At 38.6% G+C, this 27,711-nt stretch overlaps 1 protein-coding gene across 1 annotated transcript in view; it reads right to left on the reverse strand.

Annotated features, from left to right (window-relative positions):
• Nucleotides 1-19: 19 nt before the first annotated feature.
• prkdc (protein kinase, DNA-activated, catalytic subunit) overlaps nucleotides 20-27,711 on the reverse strand; it is a 41,060-nt gene continuing 13,368 nt past the window's right edge. Inside the window, exons 31-86 of the mRNA XM_042510242.1 lie at nucleotides 27,349-27,579; nucleotides 26,381-26,607; nucleotides 26,087-26,295; nucleotides 24,995-25,127; nucleotides 24,566-24,724; nucleotides 24,095-24,298; nucleotides 23,217-23,405; nucleotides 22,593-22,697; nucleotides 22,283-22,450; nucleotides 22,029-22,156; nucleotides 21,564-21,771; nucleotides 20,636-20,814; nucleotides 20,349-20,517; nucleotides 20,079-20,144; nucleotides 19,923-19,986; nucleotides 18,488-18,636; nucleotides 17,655-17,795; nucleotides 17,307-17,426; nucleotides 17,048-17,191; nucleotides 16,589-16,740; nucleotides 15,799-15,930; nucleotides 15,471-15,582; nucleotides 15,108-15,232; nucleotides 14,833-14,982; nucleotides 14,367-14,540; nucleotides 13,998-14,096; nucleotides 13,278-13,488; nucleotides 12,976-13,150; nucleotides 12,272-12,472; nucleotides 11,499-11,614; nucleotides 11,205-11,336; nucleotides 10,901-11,080; nucleotides 9,932-10,140; nucleotides 9,664-9,802; nucleotides 9,355-9,543; nucleotides 8,613-8,837; nucleotides 8,370-8,478; nucleotides 8,086-8,188; nucleotides 7,840-8,002; nucleotides 7,586-7,760; nucleotides 7,311-7,504; nucleotides 7,000-7,183; nucleotides 6,425-6,585; nucleotides 5,233-5,444; nucleotides 4,977-5,064; nucleotides 4,747-4,890; nucleotides 4,446-4,653; nucleotides 3,892-3,959; nucleotides 3,021-3,241; nucleotides 2,772-2,864; nucleotides 2,573-2,653; nucleotides 2,374-2,445; nucleotides 2,084-2,285; nucleotides 1,640-1,828; nucleotides 1,258-1,397; nucleotides 20-631 (exon numbers count right to left, since the gene is read on the reverse strand). Of these exons, the coding sequence (XP_042366176.1) occupies nucleotides 427-631; nucleotides 1,258-1,397; nucleotides 1,640-1,828; nucleotides 2,084-2,285; nucleotides 2,374-2,445; nucleotides 2,573-2,653; nucleotides 2,772-2,864; nucleotides 3,021-3,241; nucleotides 3,892-3,959; nucleotides 4,446-4,653; nucleotides 4,747-4,890; nucleotides 4,977-5,064; nucleotides 5,233-5,444; nucleotides 6,425-6,585; nucleotides 7,000-7,183; nucleotides 7,311-7,504; nucleotides 7,586-7,760; nucleotides 7,840-8,002; nucleotides 8,086-8,188; nucleotides 8,370-8,478; nucleotides 8,613-8,837; nucleotides 9,355-9,543; nucleotides 9,664-9,802; nucleotides 9,932-10,140; nucleotides 10,901-11,080; nucleotides 11,205-11,336; nucleotides 11,499-11,614; nucleotides 12,272-12,472; nucleotides 12,976-13,150; nucleotides 13,278-13,488; nucleotides 13,998-14,096; nucleotides 14,367-14,540; nucleotides 14,833-14,982; nucleotides 15,108-15,232; nucleotides 15,471-15,582; nucleotides 15,799-15,930; nucleotides 16,589-16,740; nucleotides 17,048-17,191; nucleotides 17,307-17,426; nucleotides 17,655-17,795; nucleotides 18,488-18,636; nucleotides 19,923-19,986; nucleotides 20,079-20,144; nucleotides 20,349-20,517; nucleotides 20,636-20,814; nucleotides 21,564-21,771; nucleotides 22,029-22,156; nucleotides 22,283-22,450; nucleotides 22,593-22,697; nucleotides 23,217-23,405; nucleotides 24,095-24,298; nucleotides 24,566-24,724; nucleotides 24,995-25,127; nucleotides 26,087-26,295; nucleotides 26,381-26,607; nucleotides 27,349-27,579 (8,726 nt within the window). The 3' untranslated portion in view covers nucleotides 20-426. The remainder of the gene's footprint in view (nucleotides 632-1,257; nucleotides 1,398-1,639; nucleotides 1,829-2,083; nucleotides 2,286-2,373; nucleotides 2,446-2,572; nucleotides 2,654-2,771; nucleotides 2,865-3,020; nucleotides 3,242-3,891; nucleotides 3,960-4,445; nucleotides 4,654-4,746; nucleotides 4,891-4,976; nucleotides 5,065-5,232; nucleotides 5,445-6,424; nucleotides 6,586-6,999; nucleotides 7,184-7,310; nucleotides 7,505-7,585; nucleotides 7,761-7,839; nucleotides 8,003-8,085; nucleotides 8,189-8,369; nucleotides 8,479-8,612; nucleotides 8,838-9,354; nucleotides 9,544-9,663; nucleotides 9,803-9,931; nucleotides 10,141-10,900; nucleotides 11,081-11,204; nucleotides 11,337-11,498; nucleotides 11,615-12,271; nucleotides 12,473-12,975; nucleotides 13,151-13,277; nucleotides 13,489-13,997; nucleotides 14,097-14,366; nucleotides 14,541-14,832; nucleotides 14,983-15,107; nucleotides 15,233-15,470; nucleotides 15,583-15,798; nucleotides 15,931-16,588; nucleotides 16,741-17,047; nucleotides 17,192-17,306; nucleotides 17,427-17,654; nucleotides 17,796-18,487; nucleotides 18,637-19,922; nucleotides 19,987-20,078; nucleotides 20,145-20,348; nucleotides 20,518-20,635; nucleotides 20,815-21,563; nucleotides 21,772-22,028; nucleotides 22,157-22,282; nucleotides 22,451-22,592; nucleotides 22,698-23,216; nucleotides 23,406-24,094; nucleotides 24,299-24,565; nucleotides 24,725-24,994; nucleotides 25,128-26,086; nucleotides 26,296-26,380; nucleotides 26,608-27,348; nucleotides 27,580-27,711) is intronic.

Genomic DNA, 27,711 nt, shown 5'->3' on the forward strand with positions numbered 1-27,711 from the left:
CACTCTTGACTGCGTTAAAAATGTATTTTTATTTTAATTTTAAGTAACAAGACATTTATAAATGATGGAATTATTGGCTAATATTTTGGTGTATGTGCCAATATTGTTTCAACTTTAAAACAAGAGTCTTAAAGTTTACAATTTCCAAATCCCATTGTTTTTCCAGACTACCATTCTCAATGTCAATTTAAGTATGAGATCATTTGTTTATCCTTCCATACAAACTTTGCCATAATACAATGAATGAAAATGATCTTTCACAGTTATAAAATAGGACAGGGATCTTTTTAAGACCTCTGAACAATACAAACATGTTCTCAAATTTCCTTTCCTACACATTCCTCAACAGTTTAAACATCTGTACCACCTGTGGCTTTTCACGTATGATTTGTTTCCACATTATTATTTCATTCCCGAATCTAAGAATCAGAGCCATGGTTCCCAGCCTGCCCAAACTCTACCAAGCACATTTGGGTCCATGGCTTGGTCCAACAGACAGTCCACCTGCTTCTCCACCGACAAGCCTGCAGCTGGAAGTTTAGCACGAATGTTGTGCTCCTCCGTCCCCGAGGCTACAGACTGCATCCCCGGGAAGGCAGCGTCCTTCTCAAAGCCCAGCTTTAGCTCCTCACTGACAAAAACACAAAAACAAACAACATCTGATCACACACAAGTAAAATTCTGGGTTTTTGAACGCCTGTTACAATATTTTGGAATGAGATTACTGAAAGATGATATTTTTAATTTTTAAACCAAAAAGCAAAGGGCTTCTGATGGTGAATTTAGATAATAGGAAAGAGAATGACATAGTAAAATGAATGTAAACTAAAAAATAATATTACCAGAGAACTATGACAGAGATGCAACAAAGAAATAACATTATAAGACTAATAGGGCTTGGCGATATGGAGAAAATCAAACATCCTGATATTTTTTGACCAAATACCTTGACATTGGTACTATGATGATTTTGTAGGGCTGACTATTGGTGCTTTCACAAAATATTTACACAATGAGATTTTTGATAAATAATCATTATAAATGTGGATGTAATGACTACATTGGAAAGGTAACTAATAGATCAGCTAGAACAGTCTGATAAGGAGGAAAAATGCATAACTTTACTGTAATACAGCCTTTAAATCCAGGAAAAGACAATACTTAATGATATTACAATATCCAAAATTTAGAACAATATCGATATGATATACTGACATCCAATTGAATCATATGCCATGTTATGATTTGATGATGTACCTGGTTATAGCTGCTGGATTTGCTCCTTCTAGTTTTCTCCTGGCAAAGTTCACCTTCTGTAGGGGATACCAGTTGATTTCTTTGGTGTTTACGTCGTCCGTCCACGTGCCTCCTTTCTTCAGCTGTTTCAGCTCAAAGTTCTGTATGACAGCAAAGGGAAACACCATTTATGCTACATTTCATTGCATAATGTATAACAGAGAGGTAAAAGGTTAAAAAGCTTAACTTTAAGCTATTGTCACATATTAGAAAAGAGAAAATGCACAACATATTTCATCTGTACCACATTCAAAATTCACTTTTTTGTTAAAATCCCCTAAAATTTTGTCACAAGCCCTGGCCCTCTTGTCCGCTGATCTTTGCAGCAGCAGTGACTGATTACCTTCCAGTCCAGCGAGGGCTCCTTGACGAACACGTCCATGGTGTTTAGCAGAAGGTCTGGCTCAGCCCTGTAAGCTCGGAGGGAGTGGACCATGATGCTCTGGATCAAACCCGACTCCTTCAAGGGTTGCATTAGATTCACAAACTGCTGAGTCAGCCGGAAAGGCATGAGCTCGGGCACAGGGAGGAACTGTGAGGAAATACGAGATCGGACAGAAGGGGCATTATTTATACACAAAATGGTTGCGTCTTTTGTAATAAGGTGCTGTCAAAATGTCTAAGAACCGCATGGCCAGACCAGCTTTCTGCTGTTTGTTACATTTTCATCCATGCGAGCGGTACGTTTCTATGGATGGCAGTGTTAGCCTGTCCATTGCTCAGACTGCAACTTTGGTTTAACATTTAGCTAAATTACTTTTTTCACAGTAAATTGATCATGACTAACCTGCGTGGCTGAACCGAATGCATGACCAAAGTCGATGCCAATCATGCCTCCCGTTTCCATGTTGATCATGAAGTTGGAGAGATGGCGATCTCCAATACCCAGAATCCAGTGGCTGACACACAGCAAGGCATGAGAGCTGATGAAGTGGGAGCGCAAGGAAAGAAAGGCCTCCGGACTGTTGCACATCTTCAGAAAGGCTCTCCTAGAAATAAAAAAAAAGAGAGAAGAAATAGTTTTAAAGCAAGTGTTAACCTTCATGAGCAGTTTTATCATAGAGAGATTGAACTTACTTCAGGAGATCACCGGGCACATGCTGCAACACTTTGGAAAAGTTTTTGACCACCTCGATACGTTTCGCTTTCCTGGAAAAGGAAAAGTTTGCTGTTGCTCATATTTGATAAAACAATAACTGTTTCCCCACCTATGGCATAAAATTCTGCTGATGCAGTTTAGTTTTAGGAAAGACAAATGAACATATAGGAGACTTACTTGTAAGCAGAACTGTATAGTACAATACCACTTGACTTTGGATCAAAGGTCTGGAGCCATTTACTGTAGTCTTCAGCACACCTTTAGGGAAATTGAAATCCCAGTTAAATATAATGTTTTTAACAGCACCGAGGTTGTAATTTCAGCTTCATTAGTGGACAGACATCTATGTTACTGGAGTGAAATGCATATACTGTACCTCCCTTCCCTTTGCCGCTCCTCGTCAGACATTGTGCTGCGCAGGAATTCTTTCAGTGTGCAGGTATTCTCCATCCACTCAATGAGACCAATCCTGTAAAAAACAGTTAAAGCGGTAAATTAGGTTTCATGACTGTTTTTCAAGCATTTTGTAAAATAGTTTGACTTCAACTCACAATCCATGTCATCAGTATATGCATTAAGTTTAACTGTAAGGACAGAATGACGGACGGACAGACAAGCCCAGTACCTTGTGGTTATGGGAATGACTTGATAGGTGCGTAGCTGCATGCCTCTGTTCGTGCAGGTGGCGTCATGACTCAGCAAAATGTTCATGACGGCAAAAAGCTGCTCAATGCGTTGGTCCTGGCGGAGGTCCTCTCCACCCTTCACCAGGAAGGGGTGGTCACGTTCATCGTCCCCGCGGATGATGAGACGTTTTGGGCGACGGATAGATGACATCACCTTTACCTGCAGAGGGATTTCAACGTTACACAGGGTGCTATTAGAAAATTTAAACGGGGACCTATTATGCTTTTCATTATTTTTCTGTCATATGTATGTTACAGTGTTGGATGTTCATATTAAATGTAACCAAAGCTTCAGTGGGCATATGTAAAAAAACAAAATTAAAAAATACAAGGTACAAGGTAGATTTACTGGTCATTTTTTAATCTACTTTTAAAAAACAAAATTAATATGTGAGAATTTAAGAATATAAAAAAAGAAGAAAATGTGAGAATACTGAACTCCTCCTTCAACCCCACAAGATGTAGCAGGATTTAAGGACAAATTTTAATTTTGTTGACTAATGACTAATAAATCTACTTTTTACCTTGTAATACCCATAAGCAAAAACCTATAACTTGCTTATATGACAAAAAAACTGGAAATACTGACCAATTAGAGCAGACCTGGCTTTTTTTTTTTTTTTTTTTTTTTTGAGGGGTCTTAAAAAGACAAGCGCTAAAACAATGTCTCAGACAGAGGGTGAATACAGGTACAAGTATGTAAACAAGTTGTTGTAAATACTTAAAATACAAGCATGAACTTAAAAGTGAGCATAATAGGTTCCCTTTAAATGATTATTTTACCGTAAAAAAAGACAAAAAAAAGCATACCCTTTCATCGAAGCCCGCTATTTTTGCATGATACTCTGGCAAAGGTTTAGATCTGCCATCATATTGTCCTACAGAAGAAAGAAAAACATCTTCATCAGTGAAATGAATAGAGTTCAACAGAATTTTTTATTTCCAGAATTTGCAAAATTACATTCTCTAAATCAGTAATTTACAACCTTACCCTACCCCAAATCTGTCTGATGAACTCAAGTATTCCTTCATTGACACATTTATTTTAACCACTTATCAGTTACTTTTAACCATGTCAACTGTTCATTCATTTCTTTTAGCTCTCAATTTCAACCATTATTCTTCAGCTAGCTCAATGTGAGGAAATATTTTATTTAGTTTTTTCAAATTAGTTTAGCTACTTCACAATTTTTCCACATATTAAGTACCCTTTAATGGTACAAATACCCCCTGCTGAGGATCACTGTCATAAACTGTCACTTACTTTTATAATGATCGTAAGGTTTTCTTTAGATTTGACAAATGTACAATGTACATATTTGGAGCGCCTGACTTTACTCGTGTGTGTTTTCAACAACACTGACCTGGGATCTCCAGTTCATTGCCGAATGCGTCTGCTTTAAACCCGCTCAGCCACGGCGAGTATTCCTTCAGGTTCCCGGGTTCCTTCTGAAATCCACGCATGGCTGCTGCCAGCTCATCCACCTGCCGCACAAAGCTTTTGTTTTTCCTCTTCTCAAACAGCTTGCTGCCTTTAGGTCCCAGCAGTTTCTCCACATCTTTAGCAAATTTCTGTTACAAAAATAGATAATACAAGTTTATTTTCGTAGAGCACACGTGCTTTTGCTATACAAAAGCTAAAAAGGAATAAAGCAAACTACGAACTTTGATGAATTTGGTGCGAAACATCCCGTGACTCGCAGTGGTACGATTCCCGAGTGAAGAGTGCATCTCGTCATACATGTCGCTCATCTGCTTGTTGTCAAAGGTCGATTTTTCCATTTCATTTTTTACACTGTCCCACCAATCCTGTGTGGACCAAAAAACAATAATCAATGACAGATCAATAAGCAGCACGTGGCAGCTTGATTCACTCATGGTTGAACTTGCAATACCTTAAAAAGCATCTCAGGGTTTGTGAGCTGCTGCAGTGCATCCACGAAGTTCTTCACAGGTCCCCCCTTATCCAGCACGCTCTTGAGCCTATTGATACGTGCACGCGTGCGCGCACACACACACACACACACACACAAACACCCACACACACACACACACACACACACACACACACACACACCCCATCAATAAGTAGATGTTTTTATATAACTTTTTGTGATCGTTCTTCACTACACAGATCATTTAGCAGGTTACCTGTTGACAAATTCCTGCTGCTGGTGGCCCGTAGCAGAGTCCTCAAACTGGTAACTCTCACTGCTGATCATCAGAGAGTAAACCAGAGCTTGAGGGTAGCGCTCTGCAATCTGCTCAATGCAGTGCTGCACCGCCACAGCTTCCGGCTTGTCCAACAAGGCGACCATTTGACTGATCCAGCCAATCAGCATCCAGCAGGGAACTGACATCATCTGCACACGAAATAACAACAATGTCACCGTTTAGGACAAAAGAGCACACACACCACAGTGTTTCACGTTGAGCGTTTTAAAATGTTGGTTGTTCATTGTTTTACGTCGTTGTCTAATAAACAGTCTGGTTTCGACTGCAGGCAGGATTTTTAGTTCCTCACCAGAACAACCACAATTCCAAGAGCTGCAAACCAAGTTGTGGTTGGCAGAAAAAATGCTGTTAATTTACATTTTTGCAAACCACATGCACATTATATTTGTACATCTTTATGAACCGGATGCGTTGAAATTTTAACTTTCTTTATATTTTCGCAAAGCTCTGGTTAACATGTTATGTTTAGATAGAAAATGCCTGGTTACGGTTAGGAAAAGATCATATTTGGGCTTAAAAAAAAAATCTGATTTTGGTGGCACAATCATAGTTGAAGAAGCCATTTCTGCCTTTGTATGTCCAGGGGTTGAAAAGCCGCTGGAAACACAGCAATGACTCGCTAATAAACTGGTTTAGTTGGTCTCAAGCAGTGCTCTACAGTTTGGCAGGTGTCTCGCCCAGGTGTTATGCATTGCAGCATTTTCTCCACCTCAAGATGACAGGCACCTTAGCTACTACTTCCTTCAGAAACGCTAATATGATACGTATGAAGCATACAAATGTAGCGTATTTGTGGTTTGCAAAAATGTACGATATCTACATTTATAAAGACTTAGACTTTCAGTCAGTGTTTATCAGATTCCTTGTAAAGAATGACTTTTCTAAATCCATAATAGTAGCAAAATTTCTTAATAAAGCATATAGAACCATCGTTGGAGACCATCACAAAACAAAGAACTGCAAAGACAATTATAATTTGGATTAAACATTAAATAACAAAACTTCATATAAGCATTTACACCCAAAGAAGGTTAAAATCTCACACAAATGTAAAGAATTGTGATTAACTGTGTCAGTCTGGGTTCACTCGTGGTCTGAACATACTGACCTCTTTCTTCATGAGGTCCAGTGTCTCAGAAGGGTACAACTCAATGATCTGCAGCAGACGTGGGAACTTGAGGCGAGCTTCCTCCGAGTTCATCCTCAGCGCTTTCAACATGCTCTCCAACACATGCACAGGCAGCGCCATCAGGTCGGGAAATTGGCTTTCTGTATCAAAACACAAACATGAAGGAAATAACTGAATGGCTGATGCACTTTGTGGTAGCAATAAGAATTAAGAAGAAATAACACAAAAATTAGCAACAAATTAGTAAATTTGTTACAAGAAAGTTACTTGAAAATTAGCAAAAAAAAAGGAAATTAAAAGTAAAAATAAACAAGGAAATGATCCGAAATTTTTTTTTTTTTTTAAAGTATATATTCTGTAACATATTTTGGATATACTATTCTAGTAATATTTTCTGGAGTGAATTTCAATATCTTCCAAGACACTTATCATTACAGACGCAGTACGTGTACTTTATTTGCTCTTAATTAATGGCGAATATCCGGAGCCCAGCAAATGGTATTTGGTATAATAATACTATTAATCAGAAGAGTAGGTGTTGTACTAATACTAACCAGTTTCACACTGCTCCTCCTCTCGCAATCGTTTGTCACAGAAATTAGCCAAAGCCATGTACGTCTCAATGATGCTGCTGCTTTCAACGCAGTCCTGAGTGTAAGACTGAAGCTCTTCATCAGCCTTTCTGGTGGCATCACACAGCAACTTCAAGGCTTTTAGCTTCAGCCCCACTTCCACTTTCTGCAGGGTAAACATCAAATAAGCACCCTAAATTCTCTCATACGGACTCTTTGTACATGTTCTAGTCACACTGTACATTATATGTGTTAAATATGTTTGAAAATAATATAAAAATATATAGAAGTACCTTTGAATTGTCACTTGGCCAAGCAGCTCCAGAAAGCTGTGCGACTCTCTCTGCTTTCTCAGCTCCCACAGTTCCCAGGACCGACGGGCTCGTGCCTACAGCTGAGGCCAGAATGTGGAAACACGTACCCTGTAGTATCTTCTGGTATCTGAACACTTTAGCCGAGGCGCTCTGACAGTCAGCCTGAAGGTCCTCTGCAGATAGATAAGAACTGACATGAAGTTCTCAGCTGTGCAATCCTGAAGATAAATTATAAACGTCCTTTCCCTGCTTACCCAGGAGTGGGATGTTCTTCAGCATGGCACCGATTTGCTCGACGGGACCCTGGGTGTGGCTGCGTTTATGGTTGTAGCGGCTAAAACTGTGGACCCAGCGCAGCAACCAGCCTCGGTTTGTTTTAGCTTCTTTGTGAAGCTCCTTCAGCAGCTTGGTGGCCACAGGGAAGTTATTCTAAAAACGACACACGTGTTCCGAGGTGAGTTTGTAGTGCATGTGAAAACACACAAAAAAGGAGCAGATGTTTCTTTACCTGCTTCCATGCGCTATTGGCCATCTGTAGCTTCATGCTGAACTTGCAGTCATTCACTATTGTGTCAATGTCACCTGCTGCGTCCTCTGAAGCGTCCACCTCCATACTGTCACTGGGAGCGTGGCCTCTCAGCTTCTCCCTGATCTTGTCCAAGAAGAAACATCTGAAACACAAAATCAAATCTGACTCTCTGTCATCTGATCATTAAAAACACTTGTAGGCAAAATATTTAGTTCCTTTTCTTACCGAGACGTTACGATATCGTCCCATAAATTCACTGGATCAGCTTTAGCATCAGGATACCGCTCGGTCCACAGTCTGATGAGCCGTTTGAGGGAGCTCACAGACACTGATGAATGAAACACAGTGAAAGATGCTACATTTTGAGAGAGGGACAAATTAATTGTTTTTTGTAGAGGAACGATTCTGCAATGCATGCAACAGAAGAAAACACAGAGTAACCCTTTAACTCTTCATTTAATTTGGATAGTTACTGTTGTTTGTGTATTAAAGACAATATCTCTTCTCACCCTCTCCTTTAATGAACAGCAGGAAGTCCTGGATTTCAGTCAAGGCCTGCACTGACTGCAGGATGGTCAGCCGACTCTGAGTCAACAGCGTATCCACACTGGAGTAATTCTAGAGGAAACAGAGAAGTTGAGTGCACGCTGTGGCTAAGTGTGGAGTTTCTGCGTATTCTTTGCCGATTCACCACCTACATCGAGGATTTGTAGGATAAATAATCAACAAGTCAACAGAAAGTGAGAGCAGACCTGCATGAAGAGCTGCATGGCGTAGTTGGTGTAGTATTTTGCGCGGTCGTAGTCCTCCTGCAGGATGTAGAGCAAGCTGAGCTCCTGGCTGTAGTGGCTTTCCAGCAGCTTTTTGCGCTCCTCCACCTTCATGGCTTTGTCGATGAAGCTGAGAAGAGTTTGGTCTGTCTCGCCCAGCTGCAGCTGCTTCAGCATGCTGCGGATCATGTGCCGCAGGTACATTTCCTGGCACAAAAGCAAAAAGGCTTGCATTAGAAAAGCATTACTAAAGATACTTATAAAAAAGCAATCTAAAAAAATATATGAGATTACAATTAGATTTAAAGGACATTTCTATTTACAGTGCTTTCATCATGCAATGATGTGCTATTGATTTTTTTCTTTTTTCTAAAAAAAAAAACAAAAAAAGGTGCACAACTTCCAAATGAATTCATAACCTAGCCCAAAATTTTGTGGAAAGATTGTATCATGAGTCAAAGGACCGCTAATTAACCGTTCATGCAGATGACAAAAGGGGATATCATGTGGATGCATGCACACATGTGGTCGCAAATATTGGGACTACACGCGTGTTTTTTGTTAAATTTATGTGTAAACTACCATCACAGTATTACATTTCTAAAGATGATTCAAGATTTTGGGGAGGGGAGATTTCATCATGTAGGTTTTCATCTTAAATTATTTCTGCTCTCCCTGATACACGACTGAGAATCCCTTGACTGTGAAAGGTCCGATCTAGTACCTGGTAGAGCGGCTCCGACCACATCCTCTCGAGGTTGGGTGGGGAGTTTTCATCGACGTACACAGTGGAGCAGTACTGAAGAGACTTCCACTCCGTCAGATGACTGTAGGCCTCCATAGCAGCTATTTCCCAAAAGTCCTTCTCAGAGTCAGTCGGCTCCTCACCATCCCAATCCTCAGTGTTCAGAGCCTGCCGGGGTACAAAGAGTGTGCAATTATTACACCACAATGTAACACGCACATCAATCCACGACCACTGACATGCTGCACTGGCAGTATGCTATATTTAATATATTGGTAAAAAGTATACCTCATTATAAAGCTTCACAGCTTCTGCAAAGTCAGTGTTGGCTTCAGCTTGAAGTGCAGCACAGGTGATCGACTTGGTCCCAACTTTACCTCCAAAGATGCCGCGCACGACGTCATAATCCTCCAGAGATCTGTAAAGCCTGGAGAACAGAGGAAACAAATTCACAATCACAATTTTATCATAAAGTAGACAAACTGTGGCATGTTCCTCAACATTCAGCTACAAGCCAGAACTCACAGAACCCGTGTGAATGTGAACACTGTAATACCTTGCTAGGTGGATCCATTTATTGGTGTCTGGAGGGATGTCTTTGCGTCCTCGTGACCGCTTGGCAGGAGGCTCATCGTGGCCACCGGCGTGCAACAAACCCTCTTCCAGCAGCAGGATGCCCGACGGCTGCTGGAGGCTCATGAGGCAGGTGGAGCTGATGGCTGCTGGATCGAGCTGCTGCAGCTCCTTGTGCTGGTTGCACATGTCCTGACAACACAACCAGCAGACTGTTAACTCAACAGCTTTCTGATCTAATGTTAGGAGTTTTGGGTTTGACTTTAATAATCAAGCTGCAAAATAACATTAACAGTATCATTGGAACACTTATATAAATATACAGGGTTCCCACAGCTCAAGGCAAGTTAGATTTAAGACTTTGTTACTCGGAATTAAGTTTATCAGCGTCAAATGTCGGACAAATATCTCTTATCAGGGTGGAGCACATGGAAGACAATGAACATATTATATTATCATGAGGCTATCTATGTACATGAAATATCTGGGACTTCTAGCCTGTTTTCTGGACGATTTTTTTCGTTTCTCAATCTGCATGTGAGATTCCACTGCTTGGATTCCTGTCGTGATGAGTTTAAGAAAAGAAATTTATTAAATTATTTAAAAAAAAAAAAAGATTTAACCAATTCTTTTCAGATTTTACAACGCAACATCAGAAAAAAAAGATTAATAAAATCCAATATCCCATGTCAGAGCATTTTAAGGACTTTTGAAAGATTAATTTAAGTCAGTTTAATACCAATTAAGGCCTTTTTTAATGAATAAATCCAATGCCTTTTAAGACTTTTTAAGGATCTGCGGTAACCCTGATATAGTGTTTTAATTTGCATGTAAATGTAGTCTCTAATACAGGCACAAGTTTAATTTTGACACTATCGATGCATGTCTGATGTTTTCAGATTAAGGACTTTGCCAGCTGTCAGAACATTAAAACAGTTTCTGAAGGTCATACCTGCACACATGCTATGAATGGAGGGAAGCAGAGGGTGCTCTTGCTCAGAAATGTATTCATGTTGCACCGCAGCTCCTCTTTAATCCTCCCGCTCTCTCCTTTCGCTTTGTTTGTCTCCATTTCTTGGAGGATTCCAGCAAAAAGTGAGCTGAACAGCTGTTTGGCTAAAATTGGATCTCTCTGAGAAAACATAAATAGGAAAACAATAGCTGTGGTTAAAGCGGTTTGGTTTCTGTTTCTTTTGGTCACACGCATTGTTTGTATTTATTCATCTTTACAGGTCACAGAGCAGCGGCGGTCTCACCTGCGCGAGTGCTTGAAGGGGGGCGATGAGGCTGCTGTATGGGATCTGGATGTCTGGGAAGTCTCCCACTCTGTAGTTTCGATAAAGAGTCACCTGAGCCTCTTTCCGTAACCTTTGATCGGCTTTGTCTTCCTGTGGGACACCCAACAGAACCACAGATGGTTAGAGACACTGCCAGTCTGAAGAGGTTAGTGACACTGAACAGTGGGTCACACAGTGATCAATCTTGAAACTTTAATTACTATAAGGATGAAAATGGATCGGCATATAGTTTGTTGCATGTTGCTGTCGTACCTTTTTCTGTCTTTGAAGCCGGATCTCTTTCTGCGCATAATTCAGGCTGACTTTCTCCTGATCCTTGAGGAATCTGCGCCTCAGTCTCAGGATGTTGTTACGTTGCTCGTTTTCTGCTGTTGGCATACAGGCATAAAATATTTATTAATTGAATTTCGATTAATTATAAATATTTAACAAAAAAAATAAACAACAAGAACAATAAAAGTCACAACAAGAAGAAAAAAATAAAAATAAAAATAAAAAAGCTCAAAAAATGATCTTTGACCCTCTTTGACTTTGATGCGCTCGTAACCTGTTATAACTGACAGTTCAACAAATGTGTAACACAACCTCTCAGACAATCTTCCTCCTTTGGCATTTTTTAGAAAAAGGGCTTTCATACAAAGATGTAAATGTTTTATGACCCATCAGATAACAATCTAGTGATAATTTTGTAATACCATACAATATTTCTTTCTTGGATCATAGTCATATTAAATACTTAAATATGATTAAGATATCATCTGTGACTTAAAATGTGTACTTACATTATCCCAAATGTTTCCAGGAACTTTCAAACCCACAGAAAATTGTTACTTTAATTAAGGACACAGTCTGTGTAATTTGGTAGCTATTGTCTCTCAGTGCTGGCTGAATGATTTTAATCATTGAACTTTTTGATCTTAACTTTATCAGAGAAATACACTGAGCAAATGTCAGTGACAGCTCAGAGTTCTTAACTGCTGTCTTCAGTGTTTTTACCAGTTTAAATCACCGGTAAATCAACTAACCTCTAGTTCGACTGTCCACCTCATCAGTTGATGCAGTAAGGCGCCTGAGGCCAAAGCCCTCTCCAACCGGTCTCCTTGTAGTTTGCCTCTCTCCTTTCTTATCAAACACCAACAATGAAGACAGAGACTCAGAGCCAAGTGTATAATCTGCCAGTGTATCCACACTGCTGCCCGTCAGCCAGTTATAGGCTGTACGTCGACCTGGGAGGGGGAAAAAAATCCAGCGTTAATATACATGCAAATTCTGACTGCAGAGCTTCTATTGTTACTTAATCCCAAAGGAAACCGAAGTGTCAAGCAGCTCACAGAAAAAAAATTACACAAGACAATAAAAACAAGTTAAAAACAACAGATAAAACAAATAAAAAACACAATAAAACACTAAAGGACTAAAAGCTAAAAATAAAAATCAGAGGGCAGAGTAGAGTAGAAAAACTCAACAGTAAAAAAGACTCAGAGGATTAAGTGCATCATAAGTGCTTCATCCCTTTGAAAATTAGCCTCATTATGTGCGAGAAATTAAAAAGTCTTACAGGCGTCCCCTGCTACAGTGCATAACAATGAATCTGTTACTAAAAGTGCTTTTCTGTAATACTGTTTTGTGCAGTGGATGCTGCTCACTGTCCATGATTGATAAGAGTCTTTTCGATCGATCTCCTCTCAGGCACCAGTGAGTCCAGCGGGATAATGAATTAAAGCTGCACCTGCTGTTTGCGTCTGGCTGAACTCTAATGAAGTCTGCGTGGCTCGGAGCTTCCCCTTCATGCTTCCAGACTGCGTCGCCGCCACACTCTCCGGGCTTTGAGAACTTTGGGTTTCCACAAACATGGGAGTCATCACTGTGCTCCTGAGGCGCCAGTTGGAATCAATCACATAGTCCTAAAGAGTGGAGACATGTCATTGATACATCAGGCTCATCAGTAAGATACAAATAAAAGTCTCAAACCTGAAACCTTTTGAACTAGCTCATTTTTAACAGACAGACCCTGAGAGAAATCCAACTGACCTGGAAGGTGCACTCTGACAGCGGATACTCAAACATGTTGCGCTTGAAGTCAGGACTCTGGCTGGTCATTTCCAGCAGCAGATTGGTCGCCAAGCTTAAGAAACACTTTTCTATTTGACAGGAGTACAGAGTGCGAAGAACCGTCAACATCCGCTCCAGGGTCGCTGTCGGGAGGCGCTTCTCCTGACTCCAGAAGTTACGAACATAAAGCCTGAAAACAGAAAAAAAGACAGGGATTCAGACAACTTTATTTATCCCAGAAGGGCAATTTCAAGTGCTGGTGGTTTTAATTAACTCATCTTTCAACTCCAAAGATGTAGCGGGATCAAGGACAAATCTTCATTTCATTTTACAAAATTTGTTTAAAAAATGACTAATAAATCTACCTTCTATCTTCTTTTACCTTCAATTCAGTTTTACAAACTAAGATGCACACTGGCAGGCAGGACCAGGCAGAAATAAATACAAAAATAAAAACAATTCCATTCTTCAATACATAAGATAGCAAACATACGATATTCTAATGCATTGCACATTACTTCAATACATTCATAAAATGTATGCATGGAAAAACACACACAATAAAAAAAATTAATTAATAAATTAAATGAAATAATTAATAAGTCATCTAAAAAATAACTACTCTACTACTACTAAACTTACATGCATAATATAAGAAAGGATAAGATCAAATAAAGCTACGTGAGAAATAGTACTTACTGAAGGCCTTGGTTTTCCTCAGATAGTCCTTGAAGTAGAGTTTCTTTGGCTGTATTCAAAACCTCTATGGAGACGTTGTCTTCCATGCTCTCTGCATCACTGGAACAATAAAAAACAGCACGTCATTACCAGAAAAGCAACAGCATATCTGTCTCTACACGTGCATAATGCCGTCCATAAAAAGCAACATAATAAAAAGCATTACTGATGAATGTCTTGCTATCTCGAATATATTTTGCCCCTCAGTGGTGGATTGTTTCAATTATGCGTAGGGAGTCAAATCACGAAATGTGGTGGCTAGTTTACATAGACACAAAAGCAGGAAACAATGATTAGTTTGAGAACAGAAGCCAAAAAGGCTCACAGCACCTGTAGTTGTCCTGGATCCACATGAGGACGTCATACATCCTCTCTCTGCACACGGCTGAGGGATGGGACACAAAAGCTGTCACAGCTCCCAGGAGCTCCTGGAGCTCAACCGGAGTCAGACGGGCCATAATCTTGTGGATGATATCCAAACACACTCTCTGCCTCGTTTCATCTCTGTGGGCGTAAAAAAATCCAAGTGTAGAAACATGACCACAGCGCAAAAGAAGAGTTTTATAAATGTGTTATGTGTTATCCATTCGCATAAGTGTAACACTGTAACGCCAAGTCACTGTGTAAAAGCACACCAGGTGATTTGTTGCACAATATGTGTTGAACAAACTCAAATGCTGTGTACAGACTTTCAATTTTTGCACTGATGATTTCATTTGGATGTGAGAAGTTACAGTACAATGCATTGATAACATTAAACATGCAGATCATGGAGAGCAGTTCAGTCTGGACTCACCTGTGTCCCATCATCTGAATGAAGCCCGTGGTCTTCAGATGCAGAAAGATGTCTGGGATGACATCAGCTCGGCTCAGCACGCACTCCAAACAGTTCGTCTTCAAGGTGCCGTGCAGCTTTGGCAGGAGGGAGAACACGAGGTTGACAAACCTGGAACATTTCAAATAAAGCTGCAGTTACAGCGAAACTTACAGGTTAGGCAGTAAAACTCACTTTTTTAATCAAATTATGTATATTATAGGACACAGAAAAAATAAAAACAAAGCAATACTAACCGATCCATAAACGGAGGAAAGTGCTTTGACACTTTGTTCAAGCAAATAATGAACTTGTCATCCAGGTCTTTTTTCTTCAGGTTAGAGATCTTATTCGCAGCAAGCATGAGGAGTTCTTGATGTTGCTGAGAAAAATGATAAAAAATAGATGTAAAAAAAAAAAAAAGTAACAACTATAAAAAGCAAAAAATTGCAGCATTGCGGATAACAGATCGCATTTGAGGAGGGTTTTAATCGTCAAGACATTAAACCTATGAAAATAATTATTCTTCTTCCCTGCGAGATCTTTCTTACTGAAGTGCTCTGAGCTCTCCTCAGACATAAAATCATTTAAATTCAGTCAAACTTGGAAAGGCCTCATACATTGTCCATCTCAGTCATGTTCTTCAGGACGAGGCCGATTATTTCAGCAGCGGCTGCGTAGACCTCTTTATACCTCACGAAGGACACGTTGTTGGTGAGAGACTGCATGTATCTAAAAAAGACACCACACGGACAAGATTCAAGGTACTGTGCAAGACGGCAGAATGTGAGAGCTACAACACACACTTCTGAATATGCTGCACTCTACTTCTCTTGCTGAGCCCTGAATTTGAAACCTAAAAACAACTTCTATATCAGCAAATTAAATTATGGCTACAAACTAAGAAGCTGCACAGTTTCTTGCCCTTTAGCTACATTTTTAATTTACCCGCCATATTCGATTCCGCACGAGGCATCGTAAGCTGGGAGGTTGTTGGCCAGGATGATTCCCAGCAGCTGCAGTCCGACAGAGTTGTCTTTGCTGTTCGGGTCGGTGCCACGAAATCGCTCGTATATCAGACTGCAAGAAAATTGAATAAAGGCAAAGATCAGTTTAATTCTATTCTATTTATAAAATACAGAAAAACATGCTGGTATTTTACCACATCTATTGTGATTTTTTAGCTGCACAAACATTATAAATAGCACTGGTTTTGCTTCTTTATGCTCTTTGTCACTGTTTTCACACAATCAGAGCACTTTCAAGGAATTTTTAAACATCAGTAAATCCTGGGGCTTGGTCAGAGTGCTAAGCTGAAGCAAATCTGTCGTATAGTGTAGTATAGTGTAGTCTGCTATAGTCCTTTTGGTATCTTTGTCACAAAGTGAGAATGCGTACACCAGCCAGGAATCAGAGCGTATGGCGTGTTGTAAATAGGGGTCGACAGATTGTCGGCCTGGCTGATTATCGGGGCCAATATTTGGAAATTTGACGATTATCTGTATTGGTGTTTCATTTTACTGATTGCAGATAAAATTAATTCATGAAAAAGTATTACACCCAGCCAACACCAACGACAACAGTCTGCAATACATGCAAAGAAAGTGTCAGCACAGGCGTAACTTATACTTTGTAAAACCTCAGGAAGCTATTTTGATCCTTTCATTTTTTATTTAAATTTTCACTGAACTGGTGAAAGCATATCAACTGTTCAACTGAGAGAGTGAAAAAGCACTACCTGTAAGGCACATGCAGACAGTCTTTCCAGCACTCGACCAGAGTCCGAACGATCTCCAGGTTGTGGCGAAAAACTGCTCTCTTGGAGTGGAAACTGTGCTTCATCAGGAACTCCAACAGCCGGTTGGCAAGGACCTCATCTCTGGGGCTACCCTGGGACCAAAAAAAAAAATCTCTTATTGATGATAATAGTTATTTTATATGATAAGGAAATGCCACCATAAAAAAGAACACCTGAAAATATTCCCACACTGTAAAAACAGTTAAAATTCTAACACCATTTTTTTAATTTTGAAACATTTTTAATACCTCTTAATTTGGCCACAATTCCACTGCAAAACTCATATTCCACATGTTGCATTTTTTTAATATTAAACTGTTACCAAATATATTCACAAACCATGACAGAAATGCATTCATGACTTATAATTGCTGTCTTTAAAACGTAAATATTAGCAACCTTTGGGCTGGCCAGGCTTGTCCAAGACAGCACTGTGACGACTATATCCACCACCATGAAGTGGATCCCCTCTCCTCCGTTGTTTTCAGAGACGACGATCTGCAGGAGCGGCCCCAGCCAGTGTTTGGCATACGGTCGAAAAACCTGGAAAAGATGAACAGCTTAATTAAGATTAAATCGAAGAAGCAGAGCATGAGGGATCGCATACGGGGTGGATTAAGAATCACCATAATTATTTTTCAAAGACGGTGACGTTTACCTCCTCCGTGTTGATGATCAGCTTTGAGATGAAGAGTCTAATATTCAGAGGTGTTGCTGGATTCGCTAGTTTTATATGTAGAAATTTCATCCACTGAGGAAGTTCACTCGGCATGTTTCCCTGTTCCATCAAGAAGACAATAGCATTTTCAATAACAGTAATATTTTCACATGATAATATTCATTACAGGTGTTTAAATCACTATAATTTATGTGATCTAAACATATTTGATGTGAAGCTGTTCGTCTTTGCTTCTGTTCAGCGACATTTAAACCTGTTCAGATGAAATATAATAGAGAAAAAGATCCAAAGTCAAAGCCTGTTTCACTCTACCTCAGTGTCACTCACCTGTTCAACCTTGGGGGTTATGTTGTTCCTATGCATGTGTCCAATAAGAGCAGTCATGGTCGCCATGCATTCATGCTGATTTAGCTCATCCATTTCTAGATCCACCATTGCATCCTGGGACAGATTCGTCTCTTCTGTCTCCTAAATGCACAAGCAAAACAAACTTCCTTATCATCTGAAAACCAGAAAAATGTTCTGTTTTCAAACTGCATGTAACTCTCAGTCACAGCGTTAAACATTCATATTTTTAGTTTCCACCAGGGGCCAAAGCAAGTTCAACAAGCTCAGTGCAGTTTAACCCTTTGAGACCAGGGCAAATTGGCTGGACTTCTTTCAAAAACATAGGAAGAGGGCAATGAGTTGAGCTCCTCCTTAAGAAGAAATGACCCAGAAATTAGCAAGAAATTACTAAAATTACTACGAGAAAAGTAACTAGGCAAAAAAAAAAAAAAAAAAAAAAGCAAAAAAGAAACTGGAGAGTAAAAATAAATAAATATCAGGGAAATTACCTAAAAAAAAGCTTTAAAATCTAATTAATTTGTAAAATAATTTTAAATACATGACTTTGAGAAGTAGAAAAGTTCATTAGAAATTTTGTTCTCGAGAAACATTTTCAAAGCTTCTTTAAAATTATTTTTCCAAATCTACTAATTTCCCTGAAGTTTTGGGGACATTTCTTACCAAGTTGCTTATTGTCTTTTTCATGTTTTTAAAGAAATGAATCCAATTTGCCTTAAAGATTTAAATATTTGTGAAAGGCATCTGAATGCAGCAAGAGAAAAGTGATGTCCATCCAGGTTTTACGAGGTTAATAAGGGAAAAAAAAGACTCACTTTTTTTACAGCGCTGCGTCTGTGTCCTTCAGGGTTTTGGGAGCTGAGGGAGAAGCTTTGGACTCCGGTGGAGAAATCAAACTGGCTCATCTCCTCACTCAGGCTGCTGTCGGCCATGTAAGACTGGGAGGACAGATACACGGGTGCTTCTGTGAAAAAAAAAATACAATAAAGTAAATCTCATGAACAAACTTCAGCCTCAAAAAATGTGGAGTAAATAGAGATGCAATGATGGCCACCTAATTACCTATTAGACCCTTCTCATTGAATTTCAAGTCTCATAACTTGGCTTTAATTCTGCACATTTAGGTGAGGAAACAGAACATGCAGTAAGCAAAAAGAAAAGATTAATGGCTCTGTGAAGCTTAATTCAAAGAGTTTCAAAATATTCGGTGATGATGAGGTTTTCAATCTAGTGAGTGAGTGAGAAAACTGAGTGGATGCCCAATACAATTTGTGTTAATTGACAAATTGGCAATGAACTTTTATCTGCTATTATATGGTTATAATTATGGCTATAATTATGAATGCTAAAAAAAAAACAAATCTCCTCAATGTGAACTGAATACAATATGAACCTTCTGGTCTCTCGCACACTTTAACCAAATCAGAATATTAATATATTTTTTAAGAATTACTTTATTTCTATTCAAATCAACATATTGTAATATATATATAATTATATGGGTTTTTTTTCAGAATCAACAAAGAACATTTCAAAGATTGGTTTAATCCATCAAATTTAAATTAATTAAATTAAGCTAATGCATAAAATCAGTAATGGAACATTTTGAGAAATATGCTTATTCTCTTTCTTTCTGAACAGAGTTTCCTTTCACTCATTGAGACTATAAACAAAACTCATCTCATCTTGTGTGTGATATCATGGCTGGTTAAAGCACTGGTGAAAATATTTTTTAAAGAGGATGTGTCCCATAATTGGACAAACACTGACATGAGCGAATACAGCATTGATCAGTGATTGAGTTTATTTACCAATACCAAGTTTTAAGACTTGATTGTGTCGCAGCAAAGGCATTTATTGTAGACAATGTAGCATTAGAGAATATAATGAGGGGCCTCCTATGGACACAGCAATAGTATTATAGTGTTTTATATGATTTTGGATGACATACTATACTATGAAGTTTTTTAGGATTTTTAGATGATATACTATAATATGTATTTTTTATGAATTTTGGATGATGTACTATACTGTAACATTTTTTATTATTCTTGGAAGACATACTATACAATAACATTTTTTATTATTTTTGGAAGACATACTATACTTTTATTTTTTAAGATTTTTGGACAACATACTCTACTATGTCTTTTTTTATCATTTTCAAATGACATACTACACTATGGCATTTATTGCATCCTTTTGCTTTTAAATGCATCAGTGCACAACATTGTTGTGAGCACTAATTACCTCCAGTCTCATCGCTCGCCTCTTTTCGAATCATGACGTATTTCTTCTTTCTCTCAAGTGGGACCTACAGCGACAAAGGAATACATTTTTTTTTTAAACTCAAATGCAACTCCACATATAGTGTTAAACAAACAGGTGTGTTAAAAAAAAACAAACCTCAATTTCAATTGGGAAATTGTAGGTCCTTCCAGTGTCAATGATATTTTCCAGGATGAACTGATTCTGGACAAAGAAAAGAAAACAACAATTAGTGAATTCCTCAAATCACCATTAGACCTAAACTCCTTTCGGTCTTTCCATTGAATTGGACAATATTAAAATGTAGAGGAAACTGTATAATTAACTGTAGTGGATTGTTCAAAAATTGAAAGATGGCTACAGTGCCTTGGAGGTGAGTTGGATGTGACTACAGAAGCTTGTGTGTACCTTCTCAGGTTTCTCGCTGAAGAGGAAGCCGTTGTAGAATCTGGCCTCGTTGAAGCTGCAGCTGATGACGGCGATGGCACAGTTGTACGCGGCACAGTGATAGTGTCTCCTGAGTTCAAGGAGCTGAGTCTCACCTGCCATGTTCTCAGTGAACGCTTCAAAACATGACCTGATTTTAATTTTAAAAAACAATATTCATCAATTATTCATAGAAGAATAAGGACATTTTTTATTACTGTTGTGTCACTTCTGGAATTGTGGAATGGAAAAGTGTTGTGGAGTCCTACTTGATCAAAGCCTTGGACAACTCATTCCCCTCCGGTTTGTCTGAGCAACAGTAGGCTCGATTAATGCGGGATTCTTTGGAGTAAACCTCCTCTTTGGGGAGCCGAGAGTACAGGAGCTCCATCAGCTTATAGCAGCCGTTCTTCTTCATCAACTGGATCTCAAATTCTGTTTCATTTGACTGAAAATGGCAAATAAATAAACCTTGAATTGATTTTCAATGTGCTCCTCTGATCTAAATAATACAGCATTCGGGTTTGGCTTGAGGACAAAAAACAAAACTGCCAAGTGTTTGATTCTAATCTAAACAAACCAGATAAATGAAGAAATATCTCTGGAGAACACTGAAAAAAACAAGGTGTATTCCATGATTATCATAAAAGTATGCAATAAAATCCCAAATAACAGATTTTGCTGGCTTTTTTTTTTAATGTTGCGAACTAAAATGGCTTTTACAGCAGTTTTTCTAAAAAAAGGCAATATTCCTGCATGTTTTAAGGTGGGTTTTTTTGCAAGCCTTATTTAAAAAAGCTGCAACAGCTGTTTTTTTTATGAAGGATGGAACCAAATATGACGTCACTGTGGATCGCAATAAGAAAAGTTCACTGTGGTGAATTTCCATTATCAGGATATTTGTAAATATCATGTTCAGCAGCACCCAAAGAGACTGCTGGGCAACAAACAGTAGGAAAGACTCTGCAAAAAAAAGGGCGCATATGTACCAACCTCAAAATATACAAAAGAATTTAATCTAGCACAGGAATACTTGAATCCATTTCATATAATAGAAAGGCCAGGCGTCTTACGATTATTATTTTTTCACTGAAATGGATGTTTGTTTCTCGACAGAATGTAAAGTGATTCCAGTATGTGTTAGTGCCAAACCGTGAAATTTTCATAAGGTCCCATGTATCTTGAAATATTCCATACCTTTGTGAAGCGGCTGAGCAGCAAAACTATTATGTCGGGAACATTTGCCACAAAGAAGTCATTGAGGGCCTTGGTGCTACAGTGAGAGGCGAGAGGCAGCAGGACCCGCTCCATCATGGCCTGCAGCATGGAGCTCATCGGCACGTCGCCCTGCTGGATCACCGCGTGTACTGTACACAGGAGCTGGAGCTGCCGCTCACTGCTTGACCTGGTCAGACATTCACAAACATAGAAGTGGGCACAAAAATAAGCAACTACTCTACAACCTAATTTAAAATATAATGACTCTGCAGTGGAACTTTTAAGTCACTCTCATAATGTGTATCACCTCTAATAAGGGTGTAAAGAACAGAGAGTGTTTTCCGATCAATTCAAAACCCTCATGCATTAAATCAAGATAGTAAGAAAGAGACTTTGTGTGTTATTGTCTCCCATGAATGAAGAATGGTTGAAGGCTTTACTAACCGCTTAGCAATTCTTTGGAAACAGGTTTGGAATGACTCCTCCATGATGTGTTTCCTGTCTCGACACAGAATCCCTGCCATCAGTCTGAGCAGCAGTGGGCTCTGGGAAAGCTCCAGAGCATCCAGCAACTGAAAGACAGGAAGAAATGTACAATAAAACCTCCCAAGTACCATAAACAATCTGGTTAAACCGAAGAGAAATGACTTCCCTCCCTTAATCTGTGATATTCTCCTTGATCTTTCAAATGCTTCTACCTTTCGGATACAGTCCATGTAGTTGTTGCGGTGAAGCGAGCCCTTAGCAAACTCATCTGACTGCATGGGGAAGTGGGACGCCACCAGCGCGTCAAGGGCTCTCTGCAGCTCGGCCAGTGGCTCCTCTGGGAGGGTGGTGAAGAAGGGCAACACTAACAAGGCCTGACTCTGAAGAGTGGAGACAATCCAACATAAAGCAACAAAACATAGACTCATTTACTTTATTAGTATACTAAAACATAAAAACTGTACAGTCATTTGAAGTAATCCATTACACTAACTTTGTCATAAGGAATACCCTTTACATTACCTTGAGATTCAGTGGCAGGTTCATGTCAACTAGCAGCAAAGTGAAAGTGGAGAACACCGGTCTGAACGCTTCATGGCTGATGTCGGAGCAGACAGAGGAGTCAATCTGATGAGAGAGGGACAAAAAGTGTCCATGAATTAGATTAAGATTGGAGGAAATGTAAGTATTTAGAAATTAGAAATTAATCCAGGGTTTTGATGTATTCACTTTTTTTTTGCCAGCTTTGATTTTTATCATTTCCTTCAGACACCAGAAACACGCAATGTTGATATTTAAACATAAATCACTCACTTGCTCCAAAGAATGACAAAATAAGACAGTATAACAGTACATATTGAAGACGCCTACATACATAATCGTGACAAAAATAGTAGAAGACAAGGTAAGTAAATGAGAAAAAACTCTGACAATAATAATCCAAAATAAAAAAATAAAAAAAAATAAAAATAAAAATAATGAGCATATGAGAAATACCAAGTTGAGTGCCTAGTTTGGAAGGAAACTATCTTCTATGTTCTCGATGTATTTGCTACTTGACAAACATGGCAGTAACATTTTCTAGTTAATGAGATGAAGGCTGTTTTTCTAGGGGACATGCATTAGTAACTTCAGCTTCATAAATACCTGGAGGAGCTTGGAGAGCAGCAGAAGAGTTGCAGTTTTGCTCTCTGGAGTTGACGAGTGTCCTTCCCACCAAGCCTGCAGGCTATTCCACCTTCTCAGCACTTCGTCCACCAGCTGTTTGCCCTGAGTCTTCCTCACAGAGCGCTCTCTAAAGCTGTGATCCAGCATGCCGTTCAGCAGCAAACTCACCTGATGAAATATTCAGACAAAAAAGGGGAAAAAACCTCACATACAGACAAACAATAATGTTTCTTTGAAAGTACATGATGATGATGCAAAAACGTGCAAAAATATTTTCTGAAACTATAGAAAAAAGAAAAAAGAAAAGTTTGATTTTGGATCTTGTCATGCAAGAAGAGTGTTTGCAAAATGTTGGAAAAGTGTAGAACCACCATCAGCATATATTGCTGAAGGTAAAGAGAAGAAGTTTGTTTGTATTTGATTTTGGGATTCTTTTGTGTCCTTCTCGGCCAACAAAGCACATGTATTGCTGACTGAAAAGAAGATGCTATATGGATAACATGAAAGCACTGATCCAGCCTTTTTTGATTTTTATCTCATTTTTTTTTCTATTTCATCATTTCTATTTTATTTATTTTTTATCATTATAATAAATTTGATTTATTTATGTATTTCAGTTCATTTATAACCTATTATTATTATTATTATCAATATTGCCTTTTTCCATTTTATTTATTTATCTTATTTTTAATCTTTCTTTTTCATTGGGAGTGTGTGATTGTGTGTGGGGATGTATATATTATATGGTGTGAGGGGACATATATTTGTATATTGATGTGCAATTTATTTTTTTCTTTTGTTGTGTTGTTAAAACTGTAATAAAAATATTGTTTAAAAAAAAGAAAAAAAATAGCTACCATGGTGGGATTTTGAGAGGAAGCTTTCATGAGGCGTGGCACTGTAGTGTCCAGACTTCTCAGCAGCTCGCTGTCGATGGTCGTCTGGAACAGGCTGTAGAAGTACTCGCCGTGCGAGAAGCTCAGGAAGTTATTGCTGTGACTTCCAGATATCGGCACAGAAAGCTTGATGGTGTTCAACAGCAAATCCACCAGCTGCTCATTCTGCAGGAAAACATCCAAATACAATGAATGAATGACTTAATTTCAAAACCAAAATAAATCATATTAATAACAAACTAATAAGCGAAAGTACAGTGTTTGGAGGAGGTAGAGTAAAACTCATGTATCTCAACTCCCTTCTCAATTTTTTTTTTTTTTAACAAATTCCCAAATTTATTTACAATTACAAACCACCATCCCCAGTTCACTTACCACCAAATTAACAACAAGCAGCTCCAATAACAATTTCCAAAGAGAAGTGGCACTGACCTGCTGACTTAGAGAAAAGGCGAGCTGAAGCAGACCGTCTGCCAGCCTCTTGGTGTTTATGTCCAATGATGGAAGAGCCTTCCTGTCCTCACCAGGTGCTATACCTTTATACACTGTCATCAGAAGTCTGGACCCAAGGGATATGGCATAAGTGGCATCCTTTAACACGAGAAATGCAAAAAAAACACAAAACAATGTGTGCCTGCTGCTTTTTCTTTGGATGAACATCAACAAGCACTGAGGAAAAATCTACCTTCTTTTACCTTTTTAATGTGTAAACTGAAATGTTTACTTAAGATCATTTGAAATATGTTTTGAGTGTTTAGTGCTAATGAAAATAAAATAAATTTTTTTGGCACATTTGGACAACTGTAAAATGGTGCTGCATTTATAAAGCTTATTGTTTGTAAATGGTCCACGGACAAATACCTGGCTGTGCAGGATGGAGCTGAGGAAGTCGGCTTTGTGGATCTGCTTACAGGAGGACAGAACCATTTCCATCTGGTCATGGTGGCGCAGGGTGCTGGAATCGTAGAGGTCTACAGCACACAAGTCCTCCACACTAGAGAGATCATTAAGAAAAATGAGAAAGAAGTTAAAAAAAAGAAGAAAAAAACAGCTTATAGTGCTAATAATTGAACTATCATCACAATCATTATCTTAGCCGGATTTCCCACGCATTCATTTATTTGTGGCAGCCTGCCACGGTAACAACAGCTGCTGCCATGTATTGATTTTTTTACTTTTTAAGCTGGACCACTCATTAGGAGAGCACACTTTCAGGGAGCAGAGTGTACTCTGGGCACACATGGAGCAGCCACATACCTCCGAATTTAGAGAGGGGACATAGAATAATACAAATGCAAAATGACAAAATAATACAAAGCGACACAAACACGTCAGCTATCCCCACAGAAAGATTATCATTCTGTGGGGATAGCTGTGAGAGCTCATTTCAAGTTTGTCTTTTTTGTTTTTTTTGGTAAAAAAAAAAACTATACATCACAAAGATGATAGAGTAGGTTCTCAAAGCTGCAACTGACCTGAAGTTGATGTCTCCCCAGAGGTGTAACTTTTAATCCTTGGATGAATGAACTGAATATCACATAGATTCAACACTGACCTGTGGTTATTTTGGAATTCATCTAAGATTTATTTTAAATATTTAGTTCTGCTGTCTAATTTTTATTTTGTAGACTGTATTATTGCATGTGTTGAACATGTTGCACAATGAAAAAAAACACTATAAAAATATTATAACAAGTGAAAATTAGCTTTTGATTCTAATTGTCAGCTACTCACTCATGAATATTATAAATAAAAAGAATAATAATCACACTTTCTTACTGCCTTTTTATAAAGGCAGTGTATGTAAAGGCTCCCCCTCAACACAAATTTTTTTATTTAATGTGCTTATTATTATTTTTAATCATAGCCATTACATGTAAGCTCATCTTTTTCTCAAATAAGAAACTTTAAATGAGAGTGATTTTTTTTTAATGCATTTAAAGACTGACATACCTTTTACGTGAGATTTTTGTCTGCAAACTGCTTTCTAGATGAGTGCGGTATGGTGAGGCCAGCAGTGCCTTCAGCAGAGGAACACACACTTCCGGCAGGTTCTTCATTACCTCCACGTCTGCCATGTTGAAACCTACAGCGGACGGCTCACACACCACCAGTGCCGTCAGCTCAAAAAAATCGGAGACAAAAATGTCTTGTTCCAGAAGCTGTGAATGAAATTTAAAAACTGTGAGCAAGAAAAAGATGATTAATAATTTTCTTAAAGTCAGACTGTCTGAAATTCAGCGATACCTTCCAAAATTCCTGCTCTCCTTTGACAAGAATCATAGTAGCAAACTCCAGCAGGCGGACGATGATGGTGCACTTGCTGAAGTTGTACTGGTCCAACTCACTTGGGCTGAAGTGGGAGGTTTTTTTGCCATGAGGGAAACAGCTCTCTGCTGCTGCCAGATCACCAGTTGCCAGCTCAGTCAAAAAGAAGCGTACAGCTTTCAGAAAGCTTGATTTTTCCTTGGAGCCTGAACAATAAATGTAAGCCAAAAAAAAAAGTTATTTACTCAGGGTTCCTGCAGCTTAGGGCAAAGTAGATTTAATACTTTTTAAGCCTTTTTTAATTCCACTAAGAATTAAGTTCAAGACCAATTTTGTTGGACTGAATTGTTAATGAAACATAAAACCTCACTTTTTCTGTCCAGTGACAAAGTTAGATTATCATATGTTAGGAAAAAAATATTCAGTGGAACACATGAAAGACAATGAACATATTATCATATCAAGAAAATAAATTCATTAAATTATTTAACAAAGATAATTCTCAATAATAATAATAATAATAATAATGGTTATTAATTATTATTATTATTAGTATTGTTATTATTATTATCAATTACTATTAATTATTATGAGATTTTACAGTGCAAAATCAGAAACAATCAAAAAAACAATTCATAAAATCCTACTTCTTATGTCTGAGCATTATAAGACTTTTGAGATAATAATTCAATTTAGTACCAATTAAGGCCTTATTTTTACATTAATGAATTCAATTCCTTTCAAGACTTTTTAAGGGTCTTAAGGAACCCAGTTATTGAAATCACTTCAGAGAAAACACTTTTTTCCCTTAGACGTCATCATCAGAATGAAGCTTTCCTCCGTAAAAACGACTGGCTCACTGGACATTCTTCCACTATCCTATAAAAAGAAATGGCATGCATAGTAGTAACTTAATATAACTGTCGTCTCTTGCATATACGACTTACTAAGCATGTGATGAGGCTTAATTATGTGCAGGTGGATGAAGGTGTTGTAGCAATCGAGGGCAGCCAGCAGCAGGTCCATCCACTGCAGGGTGGCTCGGACACTGAATGAACCCGTCAGCTCCCTGAGAGTGGGCTGAGAGAGGAGACCTCCGCCCTCAAATCGTGAGATCAGGAAATCCATGCCATGATCCTTCAGCATGCCGTCTACCCACTGAGGTGGAGACTTCTTTCCTATGTTCAGTCCCACACATCAAACTATTTATTCTCATGTATAACTGTCATAAATTAAACAACACTGCATTTCTTCATTTAAATAGCACCTGTTTTAACTTCATCTGATTAAGGCTAACTCAGTGGGCTGGC

The sequence above is a fragment of the Plectropomus leopardus genome, chromosome 21 (genome assembly GCF_008729295.1).
Source record: "Plectropomus leopardus isolate mb chromosome 21, YSFRI_Pleo_2.0, whole genome shotgun sequence".
In the NCBI taxonomy this organism is placed as follows: Eukaryota; Metazoa; Chordata; class Actinopteri; order Perciformes; family Serranidae; genus Plectropomus; species Plectropomus leopardus.